Raw genomic sequence first — 23,115 nt, forward strand, 5'->3', positions numbered from 1 at the left:
TTATTTATTTATTGGGTATTATAGGGTACCCTTTAAAACCGAATTCTTTACACTTTTTTGTTATCTAATTATTTTTAGGGGTTGCTCATTTAGCATGATAAAACTGTGAAAGTTTTTGAAGTTCAACATTTACTGATTTTGAGAAATAAAATATTTTCAGCGTATTACTTTAAAATTAAGGAGGGTTTACACTTGAAGTTCCTTTAGGAAAGTGAAAATTTTAACGTCTACTTTGAGTTAGTAATTTGTACGAGAAGATTGATGCATACATTTCTTTCAATATCGCTTCATTATCATGTGTCATTACATTTCTTTACATATACGAACGAGCAGACCAAATTTCAGACCAAACTTCAATTTTGAAACAACTTTTCCAAAACTGTCTTGTCAACATAATTTCAATTTAGAAATATACAATTGCATTTTTTTTTTTTAATAGTATATTTCAGCTTAAGCTGTAATTTAGAATATCGCGGATAAAAAACGATGAAGTCCACCTTGCGTCGTTCGAGGAATCAATTTTTAAAATTTTTGCACGACAAAAAAAAATTAAACAACTTTTATCATCGAAAAACTCGTTCCAAATTGCAGAACATACAGGCTTTAGAGGCTCTTCCTCTAAAACCTCAATAAGAAATGGTTTGAAAGTTAGAAAATTCCCTTTTAAAGCAATACTCGGCCAAAAAAGTAGGAAATCAAAGTTCATTTAAAAAATAATGGTATAAAACAGCATTATAGCTATTTTTTGTCTGTACTTATAACTAAAAATAGTTAGATAATATTAAATAATTTTCTAACAATTTTTAATAAGATAATACAAGAGAATATAGTATTCATCTGTGGTATTCTTCCGAACTTTCCAGAAAAATACTAGTTTGAGTTAATAAGATAATATTAAATAATTATGAAAAGTAAAGAATTATTTATACAATTTTTTTTAACTAATAGAAAGCTTGACTCGTTTTATTATCATGATGTTTTATTCATCCATTTCCTTTATGTCCTTACGTCATCCTAATTCTCATCGTTTGTTGCGAATTCACATAAGCCATTCTTCTTCTTGTTGGTTTATAATTTTCAAAAGGGCACCGAGAGCAGTTACAAGTAAATAAGTGACACAACACTAAACTGACTTTCTGTCCAAAATTATGTTATAATTGGAAGAAAATCTAATAAAACCTAAAGAATTAACAATAATATATAATTTATGCTAAAATGAGTCTCACTTCTGCAGGTATATTTTATTTGCTTTAGAGTTGTTTTTTTTATACAAATGATAAAAGCCAAAAGTATTTTTAATTGGTTTACAAGAGTCTCTAGAACATATATTTTTTTCTGAGAACAAATAGGTTTTCAAAATGACAAATTAGTTTATTATTTATTTTATTTTAAAAAAAAATAATTTTTTAACAAAAAACAAAAATCAAAGATTGAAGTTAACTAAAAGAATAAAAATTTTGAAGTCATGAATACATTTTTCTAAAAAAAAAAAAAAAGACAGTATACATTTTGTATCTATATGAGTTATATATAATAAGTTAATATTTCAGATATTGGGGTCATTGTTATAACATCATTTGTGCAAATTAAAGTAGTTTTAGTGTTGCTCAGTTATTGAGAGTTTTTACTTTTATGATCTGAGTTAAAAAATGCTAATTATGTAATAAGTTTAATTTACAACTTTTTATGTATACAATTATGTGTAATATAATTTTATATGTATATACTTTCATACATACCAAGGTGTAAGCACATTACACCTTATTACACTATACAATATTTTATTGATAATAACAAAGTAAGCCATATTTAAAGTTTACAAACTACTTATTTTTTAGTTTAAATGGCCATTACTATTAAACTTAGGCTGGGACAGAAAGAGTTTCCTATTACAATGTATTGGATCATAGGAATAAATCTTTCTAGGGGCATATATAATTATAAATTATGTACTCACCTAGCAACTTAATTCATAAATATGCATGTAACAAGGTATTTCATAATTAATAATTATATACATCTCTTATGCATTCATATTTATGAATTATGAAATAATTATTATGTTATTTTTGTTATTTTTTAATGTGGGACATATGAAGACATGTTTTGTGTAGGTTAAATCAATAGCAATAAGTTTAAGTTTACTCATTAGTAAATTTACTTTGTAAATTTTAGTATTGTTACTGGAGGTATTAGTATTATCACTAAATGTGTTCAAGTAATTTTGTCATAAATAATTTTGATCTGATAAATTAGCTAGCATTTTTTTTGAATAAGAATCTAAGTTTAAATGTTTATGATGCTATCCTTTAAAACTGTGTATTATGAAAATATTGTATTTTTTAGCTGGTGTAATAGCTCTATTGGATGAACCTGAGTCAGATTTAAAGGTTAGTTTTCTTTTTTGGCATTAATATATTTTTTTGTTAGTATAATGTGAATAATAGAAGAAGTTTGTAAGGTGGCAAAGTTTGTGATGAAAAAAAAAATCTTTTGATTTTTGGTGAAAATATATCTCCATAACTTTTTCTCATTAAATCTTAATGACTAGAGGTCCCAACAAGTGCTCTATAATCTTTATTGATTCACTGGACTTGTTATATATTTAGAGATTCTAATGAATGCTTCTCTTTCTTTGAGGGATCAACTGTTGTTGGACTTTGATTATCAGAACCAGTTTTAGGCACACATGATTAAAATTTCCTTAAAATTTAGTTTTGATTTAGAGTTTATGTTGCACATTTTAAAAACTGTGTGTAAGGGAGGGGGGGAGAGTAAAAAAATGGTATAAAATAATTAAACAATATCATTTTAACATTTAACATTGATATTATAATTGTGAATCCTTTTATAACAAAATATGAAAATAATTTTTTGTAACCTAAAAAGTAAGTTTCTATAATTACAATCAATTTAACTTAAAAAACATAAAAACTCAATAAAAAATTTATTACTTCAGAAAAATTGAGCATTTTGAACTTTTTTTTTTTTTTTTTTTTTTTTGAGATAAAAATAATAATGGCAATATTAAAAGCATTTAAATCTATTTCGAAAAAGTGAAAAAATTTAAACCTTTCACTTAAATGTGTAGGGTAGAGAAAGTGTATTTTTAAATTCAGTTTAAGGAGGTTGAATTTTGTTGAATGTTTTAATTAATGATTTTGAATTGAGTTTAGTATTTTAAATAATATTGTGTTTATGCCATACCATATGCCTAAATGTTTGTTTATATTTGTTTTAAGTATTATGCTCTCAAAAAGCTGGATAGTATTGTCAATCAATTTTGGGCTGAGATATCAGAGGTTATAACAAAAATGTAAGTTGTTTTAGTTTTTTCATCTATCCTGTTTTTGTTGTGGTAATAAATAAGGTGTTTATAAGAATTTTTGAAATTTTGTTTTTTTCAGAGAAGAGCTTTGTGAAAATGAAGTATTTAGACACAAAGATCTTTCTTCTCTTGTTGCATCTAAGGTATCTAATATTGTTAATATTTTTTCTATTATTAATATTATTTTTGATAGTAAATTATTAGCATGTTCCTGTTAAAGATTAGCTCATGATTCATTGAAGTTATGACTCATTGAGTCATAAACTGATTTTATGACTAAACGAATCATGAAATCTACCTTTATGTTTTCTTTAAAACACATGATGAACATTTGCCTATTCCAGTTCTACCAGCTATAGATCAAGTCAACATGGAAACATTGGGTAAGGACAACAATGATAAAAAGAGGAAGATGATGAAGTTTTGCAATCTGATGAACTTTGCTTTCCCAACCAATAGGTCACTGTTCCTAATTATTGGAGTTGACCTAATCTGGCAGACCCAAGAAAACCATTTGGTGGGGAAATAGGGTATACCCCACTGAATTCAAAAATATAACCCCCAAAATCAAGTATTGGGAGATGCCAGAGAAAATCGAGTTCAAAATTTGGTAAATTTTCTTCAATTTTTCCATCAGTTAAACACCCTTTTACAATACTTTTTGCCTAAAATGTTATAGCTTTTCCTTTAAACTTGACAATGAACAACTAAATTAATATGAATAAACTTTTACATAAAAGAGCCATTTTACAGCAATAAATTGTACACATTTTAAAAATAATTAAAAATTGTAAAAAAACTGGCCTAGCCCTAGCATAATACTAAAGTACTGGTCAAAATCAAGTTAATCCTGATGGATTATCAAAAAAGCAACAAAGTGCATTTTTCCTCATTTTTCAAAATATCTCCTCCACGAAATCATGAGGAAAGTAGAAAAGTAATTTGCATTTTTGTTTTAAAAAAGCATCAAGTGTTTTGACTGACTTTTGTAAGTGAAAAATTACAAAAGTAATCAAAAAGGGGGTTGATTTTGAAAACCCTTGCACTCTCTGGAATTTGTAAGGGTAGTAGGACATCACTGAGAAAAGCTATTGATGAAAATTAATGCAATATACCAGAATTTTACAGTTTTTCAACAATCAATATTTCTGAACAAATTTGGACTTTAGTTCATTGTGAATGTGTTATATCTAAAGCAGCATGGTTTAATGGAAAATCCAAACATCCATCAGCTAAGCCATCATTTGAGAGTCTAAAACCATCATCTCAAGCCAAAAAAAGGTGTTCTTGTTTTTTTAATGATTAGCAGAGGAAAACCTTACAACTTCACAACTACCTTTTGTGAAAATCTTGCTGAATTTGCTATAAAGGATTAGCTTGTAACAAATATGAATGCGAAAAATGCTCTTTTTTCATTGCCATCATCTCCTAGGGTACAATTTGTCTGAAACAACCACAAGGAAGAAATCCTTTTCCAGTTTTATTAGGTAATGTATACGTAATAATATATGTTAGCTGTTTTATTTTATAACTGTCTACAATGTAATTTTGTAATTTTTTATTAAATCATCCACAGGACCATCCCAAGCTTTGAAAATACCAACAATGTTAACTTGCCTAACAGCACATGAGTTGGCACAGGTTCAGCTAAATACTGGGTTGTCAAACAACAAAATGTTAAAACTGGCATCCACTCTGAATTCTGTTGCAAGTGAAAGACCTGTTGAAGCTAACTTTCCCACTAAGTTTCAAAATCTCAGATGAATTTGTTGTAACAACTGTTCTGTGCTATATCAATAAAGAGCTAAGATCTTTTTGTACCATCGTTCATTGTAAAATATTAAAACACATCCATGAGTTTCTCTCAGAAAAAATATCAAATTCTTTTGTGAATTTCATCACAGATATTGGAATAGATGGTGGGGGTGGGTTTTCGAAAGTCAATCTTGGAGTAATGAAAAGGAAACCTGAAAATAATCAAGCTGCATCAAAAATCTTCAAAATACTCTGGTGTGAAGTGCCAAGTGCAATTAGTCTTTGGAGAAGATGTGCCAGAAATTTATGGTAATGTCAAAACCATTCTTAATCTTATTCAAGCTCAGGAAATTCAGTTTATTGTTTCTTGTGACATGAAAATGGCCAATATTCTTTGTGGCCTTCAGTCTCATTCTGGTATGCATCCGTGCTGCTGGTGTGATGTCAGTGCCAAAGAACTGGAAAAATGAGGATCTTCTTGGACAATAGGCACACTAAAAAAGGTCAATGAAGCCTTTTTGAAGTCTGGTGGAGATGTTAAAGAGCCAGAGATTTTTCTAATGCTGTGCAAGCTCCAATTTTGTTCAAAAATTTTGACAGTCTCCTAATCATTGATGCTGTCCCTCCCGTGGAGCTCCACATAATGATGGGTGTAGTTAACCATGTCCTCAAGGCCTTGAAAAAAAATGGCCTGAAATTATTGAATGGTTGATTTCTATTCATATCACCTCAACTTTTTCATGGAGGTCAGCTGATTGCAGAAAGATTCTCAAGAGTGTTGATTACCTTATACTTTGTGCTGACAAGAAAAATACTATTCTACTCATTGAACTAATTAGAAAATTCAGCAATGTGGTTGAAGCATGCTTTAGAAACAAATTGAGCAAGGATTACAACCTAAGAATCAAAGAATATAGAATACTTTTTCTCACAACTGACATCTCAACAACACCAAAAATTCATATAGTTTTTCATCATATTGAACATTTTATAACTAGAAAAAACTGTTCTCCTTGGAGTCTACAGTGAACAAAGCACTAAAGCTCTTCACCACATCTTCACAGGCCAGTGGCAGAGATTTAAGAAAGACAAAAGTCATCCAGAATATGGGGGAAAATTTGAAAATTGTCTTGTTGAGTTTAATTCAAAGCAATTATTGTGATAGGAATATTATGTTCAATTTGATTTTTAAAATCTAAAATTAATGTGCTTCATTATTTATCTGGTTTTGTACCTGACATAAGTGAGTATAACAAGCATTAATGATGCAATGTTTAATTTATCATTAAATATTTCAGAATGTTAGTTAAAGAATAATAAGGTTTTCCAAAGGTGCATATTAGTATTAATCTTTATATCTCCTCACTTATGAGAAAAATTCATCTTGTAAAAATGCTGAAAATGACTGAAAAAATTTTGAACTCTATTTTCTCTGGCCTCTCCCAATGCCTGATTTTGTGAGTTGCATTTTTGAAGTCAGGAGGTATATCCTGTAACCCCACAATTAGATCAACTCCAGTAATTAGGAACAGTGAGGTCTTTGATAATCTAGTTAGAGAATTGGGTCTTTTAAAAGCGGTGCAGAACTGCTTGTTTTATCTTATTTTCAGTACTTTACAGCAGACAAATAATTCTATTTCAGTTCAGATTTGTTGGAATTTTCAAGCAGTTTGAATAACATCAACTGACTATATATTGGCAGCTCTGCAAAGAGTTTGAAAGCTGCTTACAAAACTAATTTACTTCACAATAGATATCCATACCAGTTGAGCTTGCATGCATATGCCTACAATGTTTAGAATCCAGCCTTAATTACAAATGTCAATGTTACAGCAGAAATATACACAGAACAGTGTTTATGTTTGTCATTTTTTTTCTCACACTGTACAATATTTTTTGTTTTCAAGCAAGATCAGCAAACTGTAGAATCTTCACAACTATTGAAGCAAAAACCAAAGTGTTTTTCTGTATAAGGATCCAAAAGTAAAAACAACTTTCATCAAATTTCATCAAAATTTGCTTCCTAGTGTATGTTTACATTTTTCATAGTGGAGACAGTCCTAAAATAATAATTGCTAATATTAAAAAAAAAAAAATTACATAAAAACAGTGTAATACTTTACATGTTTAACTCTGTTTGACAAATTACTTAGATTGCCTAAATGTAAAATTGTTTTAAAATCATTAATCAGGAATCAGATGTTTTAAAAATAGTAATTAGAAACTTTTCAAAATGAACTAATAATGATAGTTGATGATATTCATGGAAAAAATTCCTTTTAAAAAATATATATATTTTAAAGTATAGCACCCATTATACTACAAGTAATTTTTTTTTTTACAAGATTTTCCATATATTTTCCTTTATTAGCTGACACCAATCACAAGCTTTTTTGTCCAGCTTTTCTCAAAAGTTAAATAGGATAAAAATCAGTGCTTTGGTGAGGTAAAATCATGCTCTTCAAAATATTTTAACTTGCCTTTTGTTCTGCATAGTTTGAAACTATGTTTTTGGAGCATTTTACTGCTGGAAAATTAATCCAGCACCATCTAATTGCAACCTAGATGGAACTGCAACTTGTTCAAGAATTCATTTTGTATTCTTTTTCATTATACAATCAATTTTAAATATATTCAATTCCTGAGTTAAAGAAACAACCCCAAACTTTGATTGACCCTCCCACCACCACCATACTTTACTCTATGCACCTCACACTCTGGTAACATCTCTCTGTCGCTTTGGCAAATGTAAATTCTTTTTGAGTAAAAGTTCAATTTGTCACTCCAAAATACTCTCTTACAGTATTCTTATATTTTTACATAATATACATATGCATATATATATATATATATATATATATATATATATATATATATATATATATATATATATATATATATATATATATATATATATATGAATGTATCTCTCAAGTAGTCTGAAACTTTGTTAATGGGTAGATGAAGATAAATCTAAAAGCACCCTCTGTAATACAGTTTCCACCATTGTGTTAGTGCACTTAGGACCTTTTCCTAGAAGATTGCTGGTTGATCTAGTTCTTTAAAGACTATTAGGCTCAGAAACCTGTTATTAGCTGGAAATATGCTAACATTAAGATATTGCCATAATTATCTCTGAGTTTTGATTCATGTTTTACTAATTTATTGGATATCATGCTTTACTATTTTAATCTCTGAGAAATGCTGGATTACATACAAAAGCAAGAAAATTAAAAAAGTAATTTCGCAAAGTTATAATTTTTTTAAACCCATAAGTCTTACATCTTTGTTTATGTTTGTTTATTTATTTGTATGTTTGGTTGTTTATCAGTTCTTTTGTTAAAAAAAATTTCTTGCCTATTTCTTTGTTTGTAAATTTTGAAAAAGGAGTTTCTTTTTAGGTATATTATCATCTTGGTTCATTTGAAGACTCAGTTTTGTATGCTTTAGGAGCTGGAAATTTATTTAATGTTAATGGTCATTCAGAATACGTGGAAACTACTATCGGTAATAATTTTATATTGAGTTTTTTTTTTAAGGGGAAGAATTGTGGTTCAGTTTGTATGATTATATGGTGTAAAGAATATTCATTAATATGACTTTAACAAATCACAACAGACTTATGTGATTGAAAAACATAAGATAAAAACATGTTGATAAAAACATGTTGATAAAATGGGTGAATAAAAATCTTAAAATTGTTTTTATGTTCAGTGTTTTTTTTTTTTTTTTTTATTATCATTGTTTAAAAATATTTCACTCAGTTCTGGTTCATTTTATTTACTTTATTGTCTTATTTGTTTCTTTACCATTAATGTTAACCTAATGATGCATGGAAGAGTTTCACAGAGTTTTTATGACTTAAAAGAGATTTAGAATTACTTATTTTATCAAAGTGTTAAACAAAAGCATAAAAAGGGAATCTTGTTTTAAAAAAGAGGTGGTTATAACTATAAGCTATTAGTCATCGATTTTTCCAAAGAAACATTCAAAAATATTGTAAAAGTATGGATTTTCTCAGTTCATTGTTACCTTAAAAAAAGTAATTACCATGATTTGTAAGAATTGAAAGATTCATTTTGAATCCTTAAATTCTGAATGACTATTAGGATTGAGTAGTTAATAAGTTTTAATAGAGATTTTTAACAAACATAATAATTGTTTGAGAATATAAATCAATCCAATACTTAGGCATAAACAAGTTTTTCAAAATTGTTTACACAAAGATTTGTTTGTTTGCATTAAAACTACAACAACACATGCCAAAATTTATGTATGTTGATTACAAAAACATTATTTGTGCCAAAGGGACAAATTTTCACCAGAAGTAATTAAATACTAATGCACACATGAACATCCTTTCACTTATGCACCAAAATCAATTTTTGGAAATAAGATCAGTATACCATCATAGGCGCCATGCCATCATAGGTACCTTTCCCCTATTTGTGTGTCACCCTACCCAGCCTCCTTTAAATTTTTTGTTTGATATTGGCTGGATATTAATTACTTTTTGTTGTGCAGAGAGCATGCTCTCCTTTACACTTAATTAGTTTTGATTTGTTTCCTTAGTAGGTTCCAGTTTTCTTTAAAAAGTTTTATTTTCATTTGATCAAGCTTCACAAATTTATCAAGTTTAATATCTTCAACTAAGTTATTTAAAAAGCACAATAATTATTTGAGAATATAAAACAATTTAATACTGACAAATTAAAGATTGACAATCTCAAACTTCTCGGCCCTAAACAAGTTTTTCAATATTGTTTACATAAAGGTTTGTTCAATTACATGTGACTGAGCTGCCTAACTCATAAAAGTTTTTTCTGATTTTGATGAAGAGGATAAAATGCAAAGAACTTTCCATTACTTGAAGAAAAGGCCTTTTTTGGCTGGATCCAGCATTTGTGCTATTAAATATTCAACCAACTGATCCCAGATTTGTATAGTAAAAAAAAGTTTTTAAGTCAGTTTTTTTTGCAGCCTTTGTTTGAATCAATGACTTTGGTGATCATTGTATGGATCCTAAATAAAAGATGGAATGATTTGATGAAGTGGTGGCTTTTTCTACTCTGATAAAAGTTTAGAGGACAGATGAAGTTGCTCCAGAATTCAAATACATGCTTCAAGCACTAAAACCTCAAAGGGACTTATAACAAACTTGTCAATTTTTAAATCTTTTACCCCTACAATTTCATCATTTTTTCTTCAAGTTTTATGAGTTCAAATATTTGATAATCAAATAGTTCAAATTTAACTGAGTTATTCAAGTTGCATGTTTAAATAGCCTGCTATGAATTCCATGCTAGATACCCAATTTGTTTAATTCCAGTCTGTTAACTAATTTTAGAAAGTGATTTTATGCAGAAGAATATACAGAATTATAAAATATTTATCTTCTTAACTGCACCATTTAACAAATTACTTGAATGTTTATTAGGCTCAAAATGTAATGGATGCAATTAATTTATTTACTTAGAATATACTAGCTTTATCATTTATATTTTTAGCAAAGTGTATAGATATGTACACACATCTTCGCGTTAAAGCTGCAGAAAGCGCTGATGGTAATGAAGAAAAAATAGATAAAAGACTTGTGAACATTGTTGATAGAATGTTTCAAAGATGCTTTGATGATAAAAAGTTTAAACAGGTAAACCACATTACTACCAAAGGATTCTACAAGTAACATTTCTTTACAATATATCTTTATATTTAATTATTAAAAACTTATTTTTTCCATAGGAATTAATGATAAACAATTTTTTACAATATTTCTTTGCAACAAAATCTTGCACACTTTCTAGGCAAATGATTAATTACTAATGTATTTTATTTTAAAATGATCACCGTAATTATTTGGAAATCCTATTTTGTTGTCAAGTTGGTTAAAAAAGATATGTGTTCATGCATGAATTGTAAATTTTAAAATGTCAACTTACAAGCTTCTTTAGCAGACAGACTACACAGATGAATTTCAAATTGATTTCTTAATTTGGTGGGGATAGAGAACAATTAGATATGGAATGGATATGGAGTTACTGGTTTTGCAAAAGTTTCTCCCCTTGGCGTTACAGAATTCTGTAACAACAAAAATGAATTTGCATAAATTAAGGAAGCTCTTTGAATAGTTTTCAAAAAATGGAAGCAATAAGATATATGTTTAGTATTTAAATCTCTTAATGCTATATTCTTTGAAGGGAAATATTTTTTTATATTCATTGAAGGAGGATAGTTCAGATATTAGATTTATCTTTTACTTGCATAAAAAGAAATTATATTTTTTCTTATAGAAAAATCTTTTTTCTTTCCCCGTTCTTCTTTTCTGAAAAATCTTCATTAAAAAAAAAATCTTTTATCTTTAGCTTTTGTTTTAAAAAACTTTTGAAATAACAAATCATTTCTCATTTTCCTTCAGGGCTCAATTTAAGATTCTGCTACATTATAGTTACTAGTTTATTTACATAATTGTGTAATTTATCTTATTGTTAAAAAGACTTTCAGAGCTGCAGGTTGCCCACCCCAGGCCTATATAAATTTAGTTATTCATAGCAGTGTATTATACTTTTTTAAAACTTGAGTTTTCTTATTTTAGGCAATAGGTATAGCCTTGGAGACAAGAAGAATTGATATGTTCGAACAAGCAATTTTAAAATCTGTATGACTTTTTTAAATTTTTTAATATTGTCATTTTAAAAAATAATTTTAAAATGTAAGACTTATGCGCCATACAGTTGAAAAGATTTATACTAGCAAGTTTTTATTTTGATACTTGTGCTGCTAATGATTGCAGATGAAAAAATGTATTTAAAAAGTAATGAATGTTTGATTATTTGTTATCTTAAGTATTTAAAAAGTAATGAACGTTTGATTATTTGTTATCTTAAGTATTTAAAAAGTAATGAATGTTTGATTATTTGTTATTTTAAGTATTTAAAAAGTAATGAATGTTTGATTATTTGTTATCTTAAGTATTTAGATTTTTCACAAGAACAATGTTTTTCCTTTTGTTTTCTTTTTTTCCTTTTTTCTTTTTTTTTTTTTTTTTTCCATTTACTTGAATAAAATGTTTCATTCTTCTTTTTCAAAAAACAATTTTTAATTATTACAGTTTTTTTTTTATAGGAAGATGTCCAAGGGATGCTCAGTTATGCACTTGGTATTTGTATGTCATTAATTGAAAGTAGATCTTTTCGCAACCAGGTATAATTTTCTGGTTTAAACAATCTTCTAAGTAAAAAAATTAGCTGTATAAAAAATGAACTGGCTCAGTTTTAATATACTTATAGTGTCAAATTTGGATGCTAACTTCAGTTTAAAGATACAGTTTTTCATAAAAATTTATTACAAATATTATGTACATCTGAGATTTCGTGCTGATCATTTGTTTGTTGTTTAGGTTCTACGTGTCTTAGTAAAACTTTATTTAAATTTGTCAACACCTGATCATATCAGTGTAACACAGGTAAATAAATGAAGATAAAGTGAAAACTATTATTCTTCGTCCATGATTCTTTTTCTTTTTATCTTATTTTTATTATATTTTTGAATTAGATGTTTTTAAAGTGAAATAGTCTTTTCAAATTTATATTATATTTTTAAATGTATATTATATATTAAAGTATATATTATATATTTAAGTGTATGCTATATTTTAATTTTTTGCCACAAAAGAAATTTTCTTCAGAGATTTAGAAAGCCTGGTTTCTATTCTTTTTAGTGTTTGATCTTTCTTGATGATCCAGACTCAGTAGCAGATATTTTAGAAAAACTTATCAAAAACAGTGAGAATGATAGTCTAATGGGATATCAGATAGCTTTTGATTTGTATGAAAATGCATCTCAACAGTTTTTACTAGGCATTAGAAATTCATTTAAATCTTCGACTCCTCTACCTTCAACTAATGAATCTGCTGAGAAGTAAAGTTTAAAATTTTCCTGTTTCTATTTTGATTGTTTTGTTAACATTTGATTGTTTTGTTAACATCTAGAGCACGCTGGTTCACTAAATAGATTTATTTTAAATCTCCTTAAATTCATTTGTCTTCTAGTGATTGTTTAAGCTATATTAGCTATTAATTTTTTATTGTTTTTGATATTTCAGTGTTACTAATACACCTATGAAAACTGGGGATAGCATGGTAATACAAGAATCAACTGTAAGTCTCATTTTTATTCATGACCTTAGTTTTTAATTTTTTGTTAATTGTGCTGGAATCAATTCCATTATATTAAAAATTTTTTAAACCTAGTTGATAATTTAAAGCATGGCTATGTGCCTATGTGGTGTGTGTGTGTGTGTGTTTGTGTGTGTGTTTGTGTGTTTGTGTGTTTGTGTTCAGAATTGTTCAGGTTATCTTTTGTAACCTTTTTTTTTTATTTTAATCCTTTTTAACAACAAAAGTCAGGAAAGTTTTTGATTTTTTTAAATTTATTTTTTAGGTTAGCAGTAGTTATAATCATAATCTGAGAATAGAAAAACTTATTGAAATTCTTAGTGGTGATACAACTCTAAAACTGCATCTTGAATTTTTAATACGTAATAATCATGCAGATCTTCTTATACTAAAAAATACAAAGGTCAGTATTTATTTGAATAAGATATGTACCAGAAAAATCTGTGCTGACATTATAAAGGATATTTATCTAACTATTGTATTTCGATATTGAATGTTATGAATATTTTGAAAGTACATATATTAATATTTTTAAATTTCACTTAAGAAAGTTTGTGAAGTTTTGTACATGAGAATGCACAAACTTTGCGTTTTACACTCGACATCAGCTTTTGCACAGTCTTCGGCTGGACTTTCTTGGTAGCTCTCATCCATTTATTTTTTAAGTCTTTAGTGTTTTTGGTGTTCTTTAGTGTTCTTTTACATTGAACCTTAGTTTTCGTTTGACAAGAGCCCAATATCTTTCCATAGGGCGTAGTTCGGGACAATTTGGTGGATTGCAGTGTTTTTCAACAAAATCTACTTTATGTTCTCTAAGCCAGTTTAAAGTTGTCCCAGAGTAGTGACATGATGCTAAATTGGGCCAAAAAATCGGGTTACCCTTGTGTGTTCTTTAAAATGGCAAAAGATGTTTCTTGAAGCATTCTTTTATGTATATTTTGGTGTTAATCGTTCCCGTAGTCACAAAACAAGAGCATCTTTTACCACATTCACAAATTGCTTGCCAAACTAAAAATTTTTTAGCGAATTTTTGCATTCCAATGCATTTATATTTGGAATTCAGTTTCTTGCGATTAATTGCTGAATAAAATTGGTGTCCTGGAAGAGATCGGAAATATGCAGCACAATAAGTTTCATCGTCAATAATCAAACAAGATTTTTTAGCACATAATTTTTTATAGAGCAGCTTTGAACATCAAATTGCGACATTTTCTTGCTTTTCTTCACGACGAGGAACTTTTTTCTTTTTATAAGATTTATAACCACAATTTCTCTTTACTCTTTGTATAGTGGAAGCACTTGTCTTAAAGTTATTCGCTAATGTTCGAACAGAAATCTCCGGTTTTCTGTCTAAGGCATCTTTTACCTTTTTACCAAGATCTCGTCTAAAAAAACATTTTTTTCTTCCACTTCCTGATTTTCTTATGATTGTACCAGTGTCCTTAAATGGTTTCACAACGCTGTGCACTGTTCTCAAAGCAATCTGCAGCTCTTTAAAAATTTTTTTGTTTGATACACCAGGATTTACAACGAGAAAATGCAAAATTTTTTCTCGCTTCTTATCTTGATTTGATGACACTTTAATTAAAGCAAATTGTTTTAATAACAGAGTTGTTTAAGTTTTGAACAACATTAATACAATCACATTTTAAAACAATGGGCTATTTCAAATGATGTACGGTTTTCCTAAACACCACATCAGAACACGCACAGATTTTTTCTGGTGCATGTCTCAACTCAAGTTCCATTTCTAGATTTTTTCTTTCAAATTTAAAAAAAAATTTATTCATAATAAGGTTATTTTTTATTTAACTAATTTTCCATTAAACCTGAGCATATTTTATTATTATATGCTCAATTTGATACAATTATCAGTTTTTAAAATTTAATTTTTAAAAGTAAAAATTTTTTCTTAAAATTTTTCTAAAGCTTGAATTTTACTTGTCTTGATAAATCATTACAAATTAAAAGTTTTTAATGAAAATGCAAATGAATAAAATTTACTATTTAATTCATTTGCATTTTCATTAGAAACTTTTTCTCTCATCATTTACAGCTCAACAAGGATCCTTATCTCTATTCTTTACAGCTCAACAAGGATCTTCTATTCTTTTTTAACTATCTATCTTTTAGTTATTTTAACTTATTTAGTGAAGAATGATAATCATTTGCTATAATATTAATTATGAACATATTTTAAAGGAAATAGTTCGAAACTCAATTTGTCATTCTGCAACTGTTATTGCAAATGCTTTCATGCATTGTGGTACAACAAGCGACACATTCCTTCGAAATAACCTTGAGTGGCTAGCAAGAGCAACAAATTGGGCAAAGTTTACTGCTACTGCTAGTTTAGGGGTTATTCATAAGGTAACTTTTTTTTTCTCTTTCTTCATAAGAATTTTGGTTAAAATTCTTTAGTTTTTTATATTGTTACATTGACTTTTTTTTTGTAAGTTTAAAATATTTAAAGAAAGTCCTGTTTGTAAGTTTTTACTTATATAGGGTCATGAGAAGGAATCATTAAAGTTGATGGGTTCTTATCTTCCTAAAGATGGTGGTGCAGGTAGTGCTTATCAAGAAGGTGGTGGACTGTATGCTTTAGGTACCTTATTTCCTTGTTGTCAGTTTGGAATAAGTGAAGTAGAAAATGAAAACTTTCTAGAGATATATGACATTTTAGAATTCTGTAGAAAAAATTTTCAAAATGTTTTTAAATAACAAAGTTCATAAAAAAAATTTTTTTTTTTTTTTATTAAAAACACAAATAGTGCAGTGCAGCAACTTTTACAATTTTTTTTTTTAAATAAAAGATTTACTGAAGAGTAGGAAGTTACATGAATCAAATTGTGTTCAATATGTAATCAATCCAAAGTTTAACAACGAGGCAATATTTATTTAATCTCATACTTAAAATTAGAAATTGGCTTATACAACACGTTGATTTATACATGGGTTTTACAGCGGTTATAAAATATTTTTCTCTACTGAATATTTAGTATTATTATTAAACTGTAAAAATAATGAGTTATTAGAATGAGATTTTGTTTTTGCCTCTCAATACAATTTTAATTATTTCATTTAGGGTTAATTCATGCAAACCATGGGAACAGTATAAAAGAGTACCTCCTACAGCAACTTAAAAATGCTACAACTGATGTAAGCAGTTCCTAGAAATTTTTTTCATTGTTCTGAGTAAAATTATTTAATCATATAACTGTTTATTCTGTTACAGATATTGAATATATTTTAGTATTTCTGCATTAGGGAAGAATATCCTGTATTCAAAAAAAGATACACAGGTTTTTTAAAAAAATTTTAGTGAAAGTGTGTTTAATTTTAATAAAATCTTAATTATACATGCGATTCTCAAGTGCAATTTAATTTAAGCAATTACAATTTATTGTGCAGGAATTAACTGCAATTGCACTGCATAAATCATTTTCATTTTTTGCATTAACAAATTTTGTTATTGTGTGTTACATTATAAACTGTTTTGTTTTTATAATTTTTTGCTATTTCTTTAAATTTCTGGTTATTAGATGGTACGTCATGGTGGATCATTAGGATTAGGTCTTGCTGCAATGGGTACACAGCAAAATGGTATTGTATAAATTATTCAAAGTTAACTAATTATGTTTTTGATGTTGCTACTTCCAAAATCAACTTGTTACAATGACTAAAATCTTCAAATAAATAGCATTTTATTTGTAAGTTGTGATATTGTAAAGTTATTTGTAGGGTTTTCTTGAAAATAAATTACAGAAATATATGAAAATGTTTTCAACTGTTAATTTGGTGATTCCATATATTATGTCAGAAATATTTCTTTAAGATATTTATGAACAATTGAAGTTTAACCTTTACCAAGATGATGCAGTTACTGGTATGTTAGTAATAACTTATGTCATAAAATTAATAATAAGTTAAGTCATATTTAAAAAGTACAAATTAGCTATTTCTAAATCACAATTAAAATATTCTTACATAATTTTTTTGTGTTCAGATAAATTTCATTTTTTCTTAATTTTCTTTTTTGAAATATTTATATCAGACATGTCTAAGTATAGTTATATAAACTCCTGTTGTAATAACTGGGCTGTTTTTTTATTAGGTGAGGCTGCAGGCATAGGAATGGGGCTTGTTATGTTAGGTTCAAAATCTGATCAAGCTATTGAGGATATGGTGATGGTATGTTTAAAAGTTTTATCCCTGTTTCGATTCTTATTTCCCTATTTCTAACTTTAAGGTTTATGTGTTTATTATTTATTTTTTTTCCTTGTTAGATTGCAATTTCAACTGCTAATTCTGAATGATAACAAAATTGATTGTGTTGATTATTCTTAAGTTTCACAAACATATTGTGTTTTGATTTTTTAATTATCTTAAAAACCAAATGTCTGTTTTAATTACTCATTTTATTGAGTATTGAGTCAGCCTAATTAATGTGGGTTTATACTATTGTTCAGAATGTTTACGGCAATATTTCACTATTGTGCATTGTATGTACAAGGTGTCCAGAAATGTTGGATGTAGTTTAAAAGGTGCAGTTATATTCTGCTTTATTAAGTTGTTGTCATCAGCTTATTTTTGTACATCCTCTCATTAAGAAATCCCCATAAAATATTTCAGAGAATTCAGATCTGGACTGCATGATAGCCAGTTAACATCAACTCTTCATGTTATCAGCCTGTTGGGGGATATTTCCTTAAAAGCTTTAATTGAATCATTTTATTTAACAAGTGGTGTCATCTTGTTGAAACCATGTTCTTGTATTGAAATCATAAGACTGTTGTAAAGATGGAGCTAGTTAATTTGAAATTGTTTTGTAGTAATACTCTGTATTTATAATTAGTGCTCAACCTCTACAATCTTCAAAGAAGTAAAGGCTGATTATTGGATTGGCAGACATTATGCAAAACAAACAATAACCTTTGAGCTAGGAAGCAGCTGTTCATGTTTCTGTTTAGAGTTTTCTACTGACCAGTAATAACAATTTTGTTTATTCACATGGCTGTTCAAGTGGAAATTTGCATTGTCACTGAATAAAATTTGAAAAAATTATCAAACTGTTAAGGCATAAACATTGTCACCTTCAACCTGGTTGAATTTTATATGCTTTAAGATGTAAGTTACATTTTAAAATCACATACACAGATTGTCTTTTAAGGCAGAGTTTGGGTCTCATAATGAGCTTAAAACAAATGCTGTGCAGTAACAAAAGAGTTATTGTTCTGGTATATATGGTTGGGCACAAAACATGCACTGTTGACCATGTGTGTGTAGAAAGGGATATATAATACTAATATACTAATAATATTGAAGGTCCCTTCCCCCTTCCCCCTCCCCCACACACACCTCTGCCCACAGGTTTCAGTAAAAAAAAAGTATCAATCACCCTTTTTTACTAAAAGTTTTAAAAATAGTTTTCAATAATTTTTTATTGGCTAAAAAAAATGTTTTTGGAAGTATTACATAGCATTTCATGTGCATTTGTTTTGGAAGTTTCAAGACAACAACACTGATTTAACAGCAATAAATAAAATATGTTAAATTTATGATCCAGTTCACAATCATTTCAGCATTTTTGTTCTTGGAACTGCAGCCACTGAGGTTAACAAAGATCAGGATTATTTCAAAAGTTTAAAGAGAGGCTACATGTACTGGAGAGAATGTTGGGCAAAATATCCTTTTGTTAGGATGTTATGCCAAACATTCTAATGTTTCACACCATGAGAAACACTTAATTTAAATGGGAAGTTGACTGCCCATTTTTTGCCGATCTGTCATTATCAGGTTATCAAACATTTTAAAGCTTTGAAACCAATTTAAGAGTCTTGAATTCAAAATATATCCATTTCAATTTAAACTTCATACTAAAATAAAAGAATTTTAAAAGGGTATATTTTTTTAATTTTTGCATTATCAAATTTGTTTTTAAAAGCTTCATTACTAATGGAATAACCCACATTTCAAAATAATGCTGAATTTGTAACCATATCACAAACATTTGGGTTTTATTTGAATAAAAAATGTTGTCATTCTTTTTCACTTTAGTATGCTAAAGAAACCCAACATGAAAAGATCTTAAGAGGTTTAGCCATAGGCATTGCATTGGTAGGTTTTATTTATAACATTTTTTTATTTACAGCTAAAAGTCTTTTTTTTTTAATTTATGAGTGCTTTTTAAGAGTTCATTTATTTTATGAGCACTTTTTAAGAAATCAGTTATTTTAAGATAAATGAAATACTAATCTATTTTTATTTTTTTTAGTTTTTATGTCAGTTAAAAAAATTAAAGGCTTCTTTTTACATGTGAATAAAATATTTTTGCAATGTCTAAATATTCACATGATACTAACAGAGTTTTTAACAGGTCATGTATGGCAGGATGGAGGAAGCTGATACTCTCATTGAAACTCTACTTCAAGACAAGGTAAATCTTTTAAAGTAAAGACTAAAAAAACAAGCTGTCACTTTTTTATATATTTATTTATTATTTATTTCATATATATTCATTTTGCATATATATTTTTTTCACTTATATTTCAGGATGCCATTTTAAGAAGAAGTGCTATGTATACAATTTCAATGGCCTATGCAGGAACAGGAAATAATAAAGCTATTAGAAAGCTCCTTCATGTTGCTGTCAGTGTTTTTGTTATTATTATTTTTTGTTGTGTTGCTTTTTTTTACTTGTTCCTCTGTTGTTTTGTTTTTAGTTTGTTTTGGTTAGGTTTAATTTTGTAGGAGGGGAGGGGTGAATTGACAAAAATGTTGTAAGATAGATGGGGTGTATATAAATGCTTAATGGTTATTTTGGATTTTAGGTGAGTGATGTGAATGATGATGTAAGAAGAGCTGCTGTTCAATCTTTGGGCTTCTTGCTTTTTAAGTAAACCAATCCTTACATAAAAAATTGGCTTAAATATTACTGTTAACACTATGTTTTTGTTTGTGCTTTGTCATACTATTTTATATCTATTTTTTTCTTACCATTCTAGCATTAAATGTGTGTTCTAATTTAGAACTCCTGACCAAGTTCCTAGTGTGGTATCATTACTCTCAGAAAGCTATAATCCTCATGTTAGATGTGGAGCAGCAATGGCTCTTGGAATTGCCTGTGCAGGCACAGGATCAAAGGTATTTATGTTGCAAGTCTAAGAGGCTTGAGTGATTGATTCAAAGTATAATGTAGAAGATTATTTTTCATTTTTGAACATTATTCTTTTTTTTAGTCAGCTTTATTCTTCGTTTTTCTACTATTATTTCTACTCTGATGTTATTTATCAGTTTCGAAAGGTAATAAAATTGTAGGCTTTATCTTTTTAGGAAGCTATCAGTCTGATAGAACCTTTGATAAAAGATTCAGTCAATTATGTCAGGCAGGTGGGTTGAAGACTTGTTACATGTTGACTTTAATTGAAATGTTTCCTAATGTTTTCAAGTTTTTTAAATGATTGTTTACTTTACAGATTTTTGATTTCATATTTTTGTTGATTTTTCTTAGTATGCTTTAATTGCATCTGCATTGATTACCATCCAACAAACAGAAGTTATATGTCCCAAGGTACATTCACATTGAGTTCACATAGTGTTCAGAATCTCCCTTGTTTTTACTTTTTTTTTTTTTTATTTTATTTTTCAATTATTTTATTTTCCAATTATTGCCATGGATTACCAAAAATTAAATAGTAGCTAAATGTTAAAGTTAAAGTTTTGCAGTTAATTTTTTAAATTTATCGCTGTTAATTTTTTAGTGTTAAAATTTTAACTGATCTTTTTTTTTTATATAAAATTTTCAGGTAAAGCAAATTAGAGAGTCGTACGCTACTATAATTGCTGATAAGCATGAAGATAGTATTTCTAAGTTTGGTGCTATTCTTGCGCAAGGGATTATTGATGCAGGTGAAAGGAAAAAAAATATTTTTCGAAAGTTCTTGAATATTTTCATTAGCTTTCTTGATAAACCAAATTAACTTTAAATTATGTTTGCATTCAATTGGTTAAATTTCTTTTTTGGCTAAAAAAAATACTTGATTGACAGTTTCTATTAGTTTTAGAATGAGATCATGTTTTTAAATAATTATTTGCATTTTACTCGTGTTCCAGTGCAACGAGCTTCTTATTTTTAAATATCTCATTTTTTTCTATCCGTTACACATCGTCTTAATTTTATTTTAAGAAACTATTTGATTTTTAAACCATTAATTAGTAAGACAAATTTCGGAGCCGTTTTCTGAAATGGTAGGCACTAAGTGATATTGATGTATATTTAGGATGGTAGCTGATTTTATTTGATCCTTATCGTTAGACAAATCTGAACTTTCTGATTACACTTTTTTTTTGTGTCCACAAATTTTTAAAAAACATTTTGAATTTAGGTGGTAGGAATGCGACTGTGTCTTTACAATCGCGAGCTGGACAAAATCACATGCCGAGCATTGTTGGGATCTTTGTTTTTTCACAATTTTGGTATTGGTTCCCACTTTCGCATTTCTTGTCTTTAGCATTCACCCCAACGTGTATAATTGGGCTAAATACAAATTTAAAGGTTATCTAAGTTTAAACATTTAACGTGATATTTTTCATATTTTATGACTCACTACTTGCCTTCTGTATACAAACTTGTCTATTTCTGTCGTAAAATGTGGTTTTTCATAGATGCCCAAACTTCAATTACGTTCAAATGCTAAACCATCAACTTTTGCATATCCTGAACCACTGCAACCTCCGAAGAAAGAAGAAAAAGAGAAAGTTAGCACAGCTATTTTGTCAATTACTCATAAAGCCAAAGCTCGACAAAAAAAAGACCAGACGGAAGAGCCTATGGAACTGGTTTGAGTTTTTGTTGTTTATTTTATTTCACCTATACTGGCAAATTATGCTTCGACATTCTAAGCTTGTTTTTCTGCGGTTTGATATTAACTTTTGCGTTAACTCAGGAGCGAAATTCCGAAAATGTAAGTGAGATAAAGCCGGAATCGGACTTGAGATCTGATAAAGAAAAAGAGTCCGAGAAGAACGTTGAAAAGGATACTGACGAAAGTGAAAAAGGGGAAAGTAAAGATGCAAAAGATAAAAAGAAGGAAGAGCCAGATTTTGAGATCATAGAAAATCCAGCTCGAGTTATGCCTGCTCAATTGAAGAAGTTATCCATCCCTACGGACGGTCGCTATCAGCCGTTAAAACCAGTAAGTTTTATTATCTGATCATTTTTTTTAAAACAGTTTTTTTTTTTTATCTGTCCATTTTTTCGTATTAATTCTAACGTATGGAACCTTGGAAACTTTTCATGCAGGCAAAATAGATATAGTTTGTTTTTCCCGAATGCTTGTTATCTAAAATTCTTGTTTTGTAAAAAATAACTTTTAGATAACAGTTGGAGGAATCATAATAATGAGAGACACAAAAAACGACGAAATAGAAGATTTAATTGAACCTCTGCCTGGTACGCAATAATGTTTAACACTTCACATTATCACAATAATGTTTAACTGCTTTTTATGTTATTTATCTTATATATTTATATTATAATAGCATGTTATTTATGATCGTTTGAATTAAACTATTAGGTATAAGATTAGAGAATTCCCTATTAAAATATGCAAATTTTTTAATAAGTTTAATTGGTTTTTTCTCCATAGCATTTACTACGTCATCTGCTGACGATGAGGATGAGGAACCGGAGCCTCCAGAGCCGTTCGAATATACAGAAGTTTAAACTTTTCTAATTCGATATTGTTTTTTTTTTGTTAAGGCACACAATTAAATTGCGATCTTCGTGTAGTTTTTTTTTAATGATGTATTTATAAAAAATAACTTATTTATATAAGTAGATAAGCTGATCTTTAATTC

General features: G+C 28.2%; 1 protein-coding gene across 1 annotated transcript; it reads left to right on the forward strand.

Annotated features, from left to right (window-relative positions):
• Positions 1 to 1,026: 1,026 nt before the first annotated feature.
• Positions 1,027 to 23,036, forward strand: LOC145191062 (26S proteasome non-ATPase regulatory subunit 1-like). Its single transcript, XM_090065975.1, has 31 exons — positions 1,027 to 1,234; positions 2,347 to 2,390; positions 3,243 to 3,316; positions 3,408 to 3,471; positions 8,485 to 8,590; positions 10,591 to 10,733; positions 11,676 to 11,738; positions 12,206 to 12,283; positions 12,480 to 12,545; positions 12,801 to 13,000; positions 13,185 to 13,239; positions 13,523 to 13,660; positions 15,460 to 15,627; positions 15,763 to 15,862; positions 16,343 to 16,416; positions 16,800 to 16,860; positions 17,093 to 17,143; positions 17,372 to 17,448; positions 19,315 to 19,374; positions 19,634 to 19,693; positions 19,810 to 19,905; positions 20,088 to 20,152; positions 20,286 to 20,400; positions 20,590 to 20,646; positions 20,768 to 20,827; positions 21,063 to 21,165; positions 21,642 to 21,811; positions 21,922 to 22,095; positions 22,203 to 22,451; positions 22,633 to 22,708; positions 22,905 to 23,036. Exons 1-31 carry the CDS (start codon positions 1,216 to 1,218, stop codon positions 22,979 to 22,981), a joined length of 2,943 nt encoding a protein of 980 aa, XP_089922101.1. The 5' UTR covers positions 1,027 to 1,215; the 3' UTR covers positions 22,982 to 23,036.
• Positions 23,037 to 23,115: the final 79 nt, after the last annotated feature.

The sequence above is a fragment of the Hydra viridissima genome, unplaced genomic scaffold, assembly GCF_058129835.1.
Source record: "Hydra viridissima isolate aposymbiotic clone 2 unplaced genomic scaffold, HvirCarnegie_v1 scaffold_11, whole genome shotgun sequence".
NCBI lineage: Eukaryota > Metazoa > Cnidaria > Hydrozoa > Anthoathecata > Hydridae > Hydra > Hydra viridissima.

What these genes read in the sequence shown, in the direction of transcription:
- LOC145191062 (XM_090065975.1), top strand. An exon ending in GAAAGCTCCTTCATGTTGCT is followed by an intron (nt 19,906 to 20,087) that starts GTCAGTGTTTTT and finishes TTTGGATTTTAG; the next exon opens with GTGAGTGATGTGAATGATGA. An exon ending in CGGAAGAGCCTATGGAACTG is followed by an intron (nt 22,096 to 22,202) that starts GTTTGAGTTTTT and finishes GCGTTAACTCAG; the next exon opens with GAGCGAAATTCCGAAAATGT.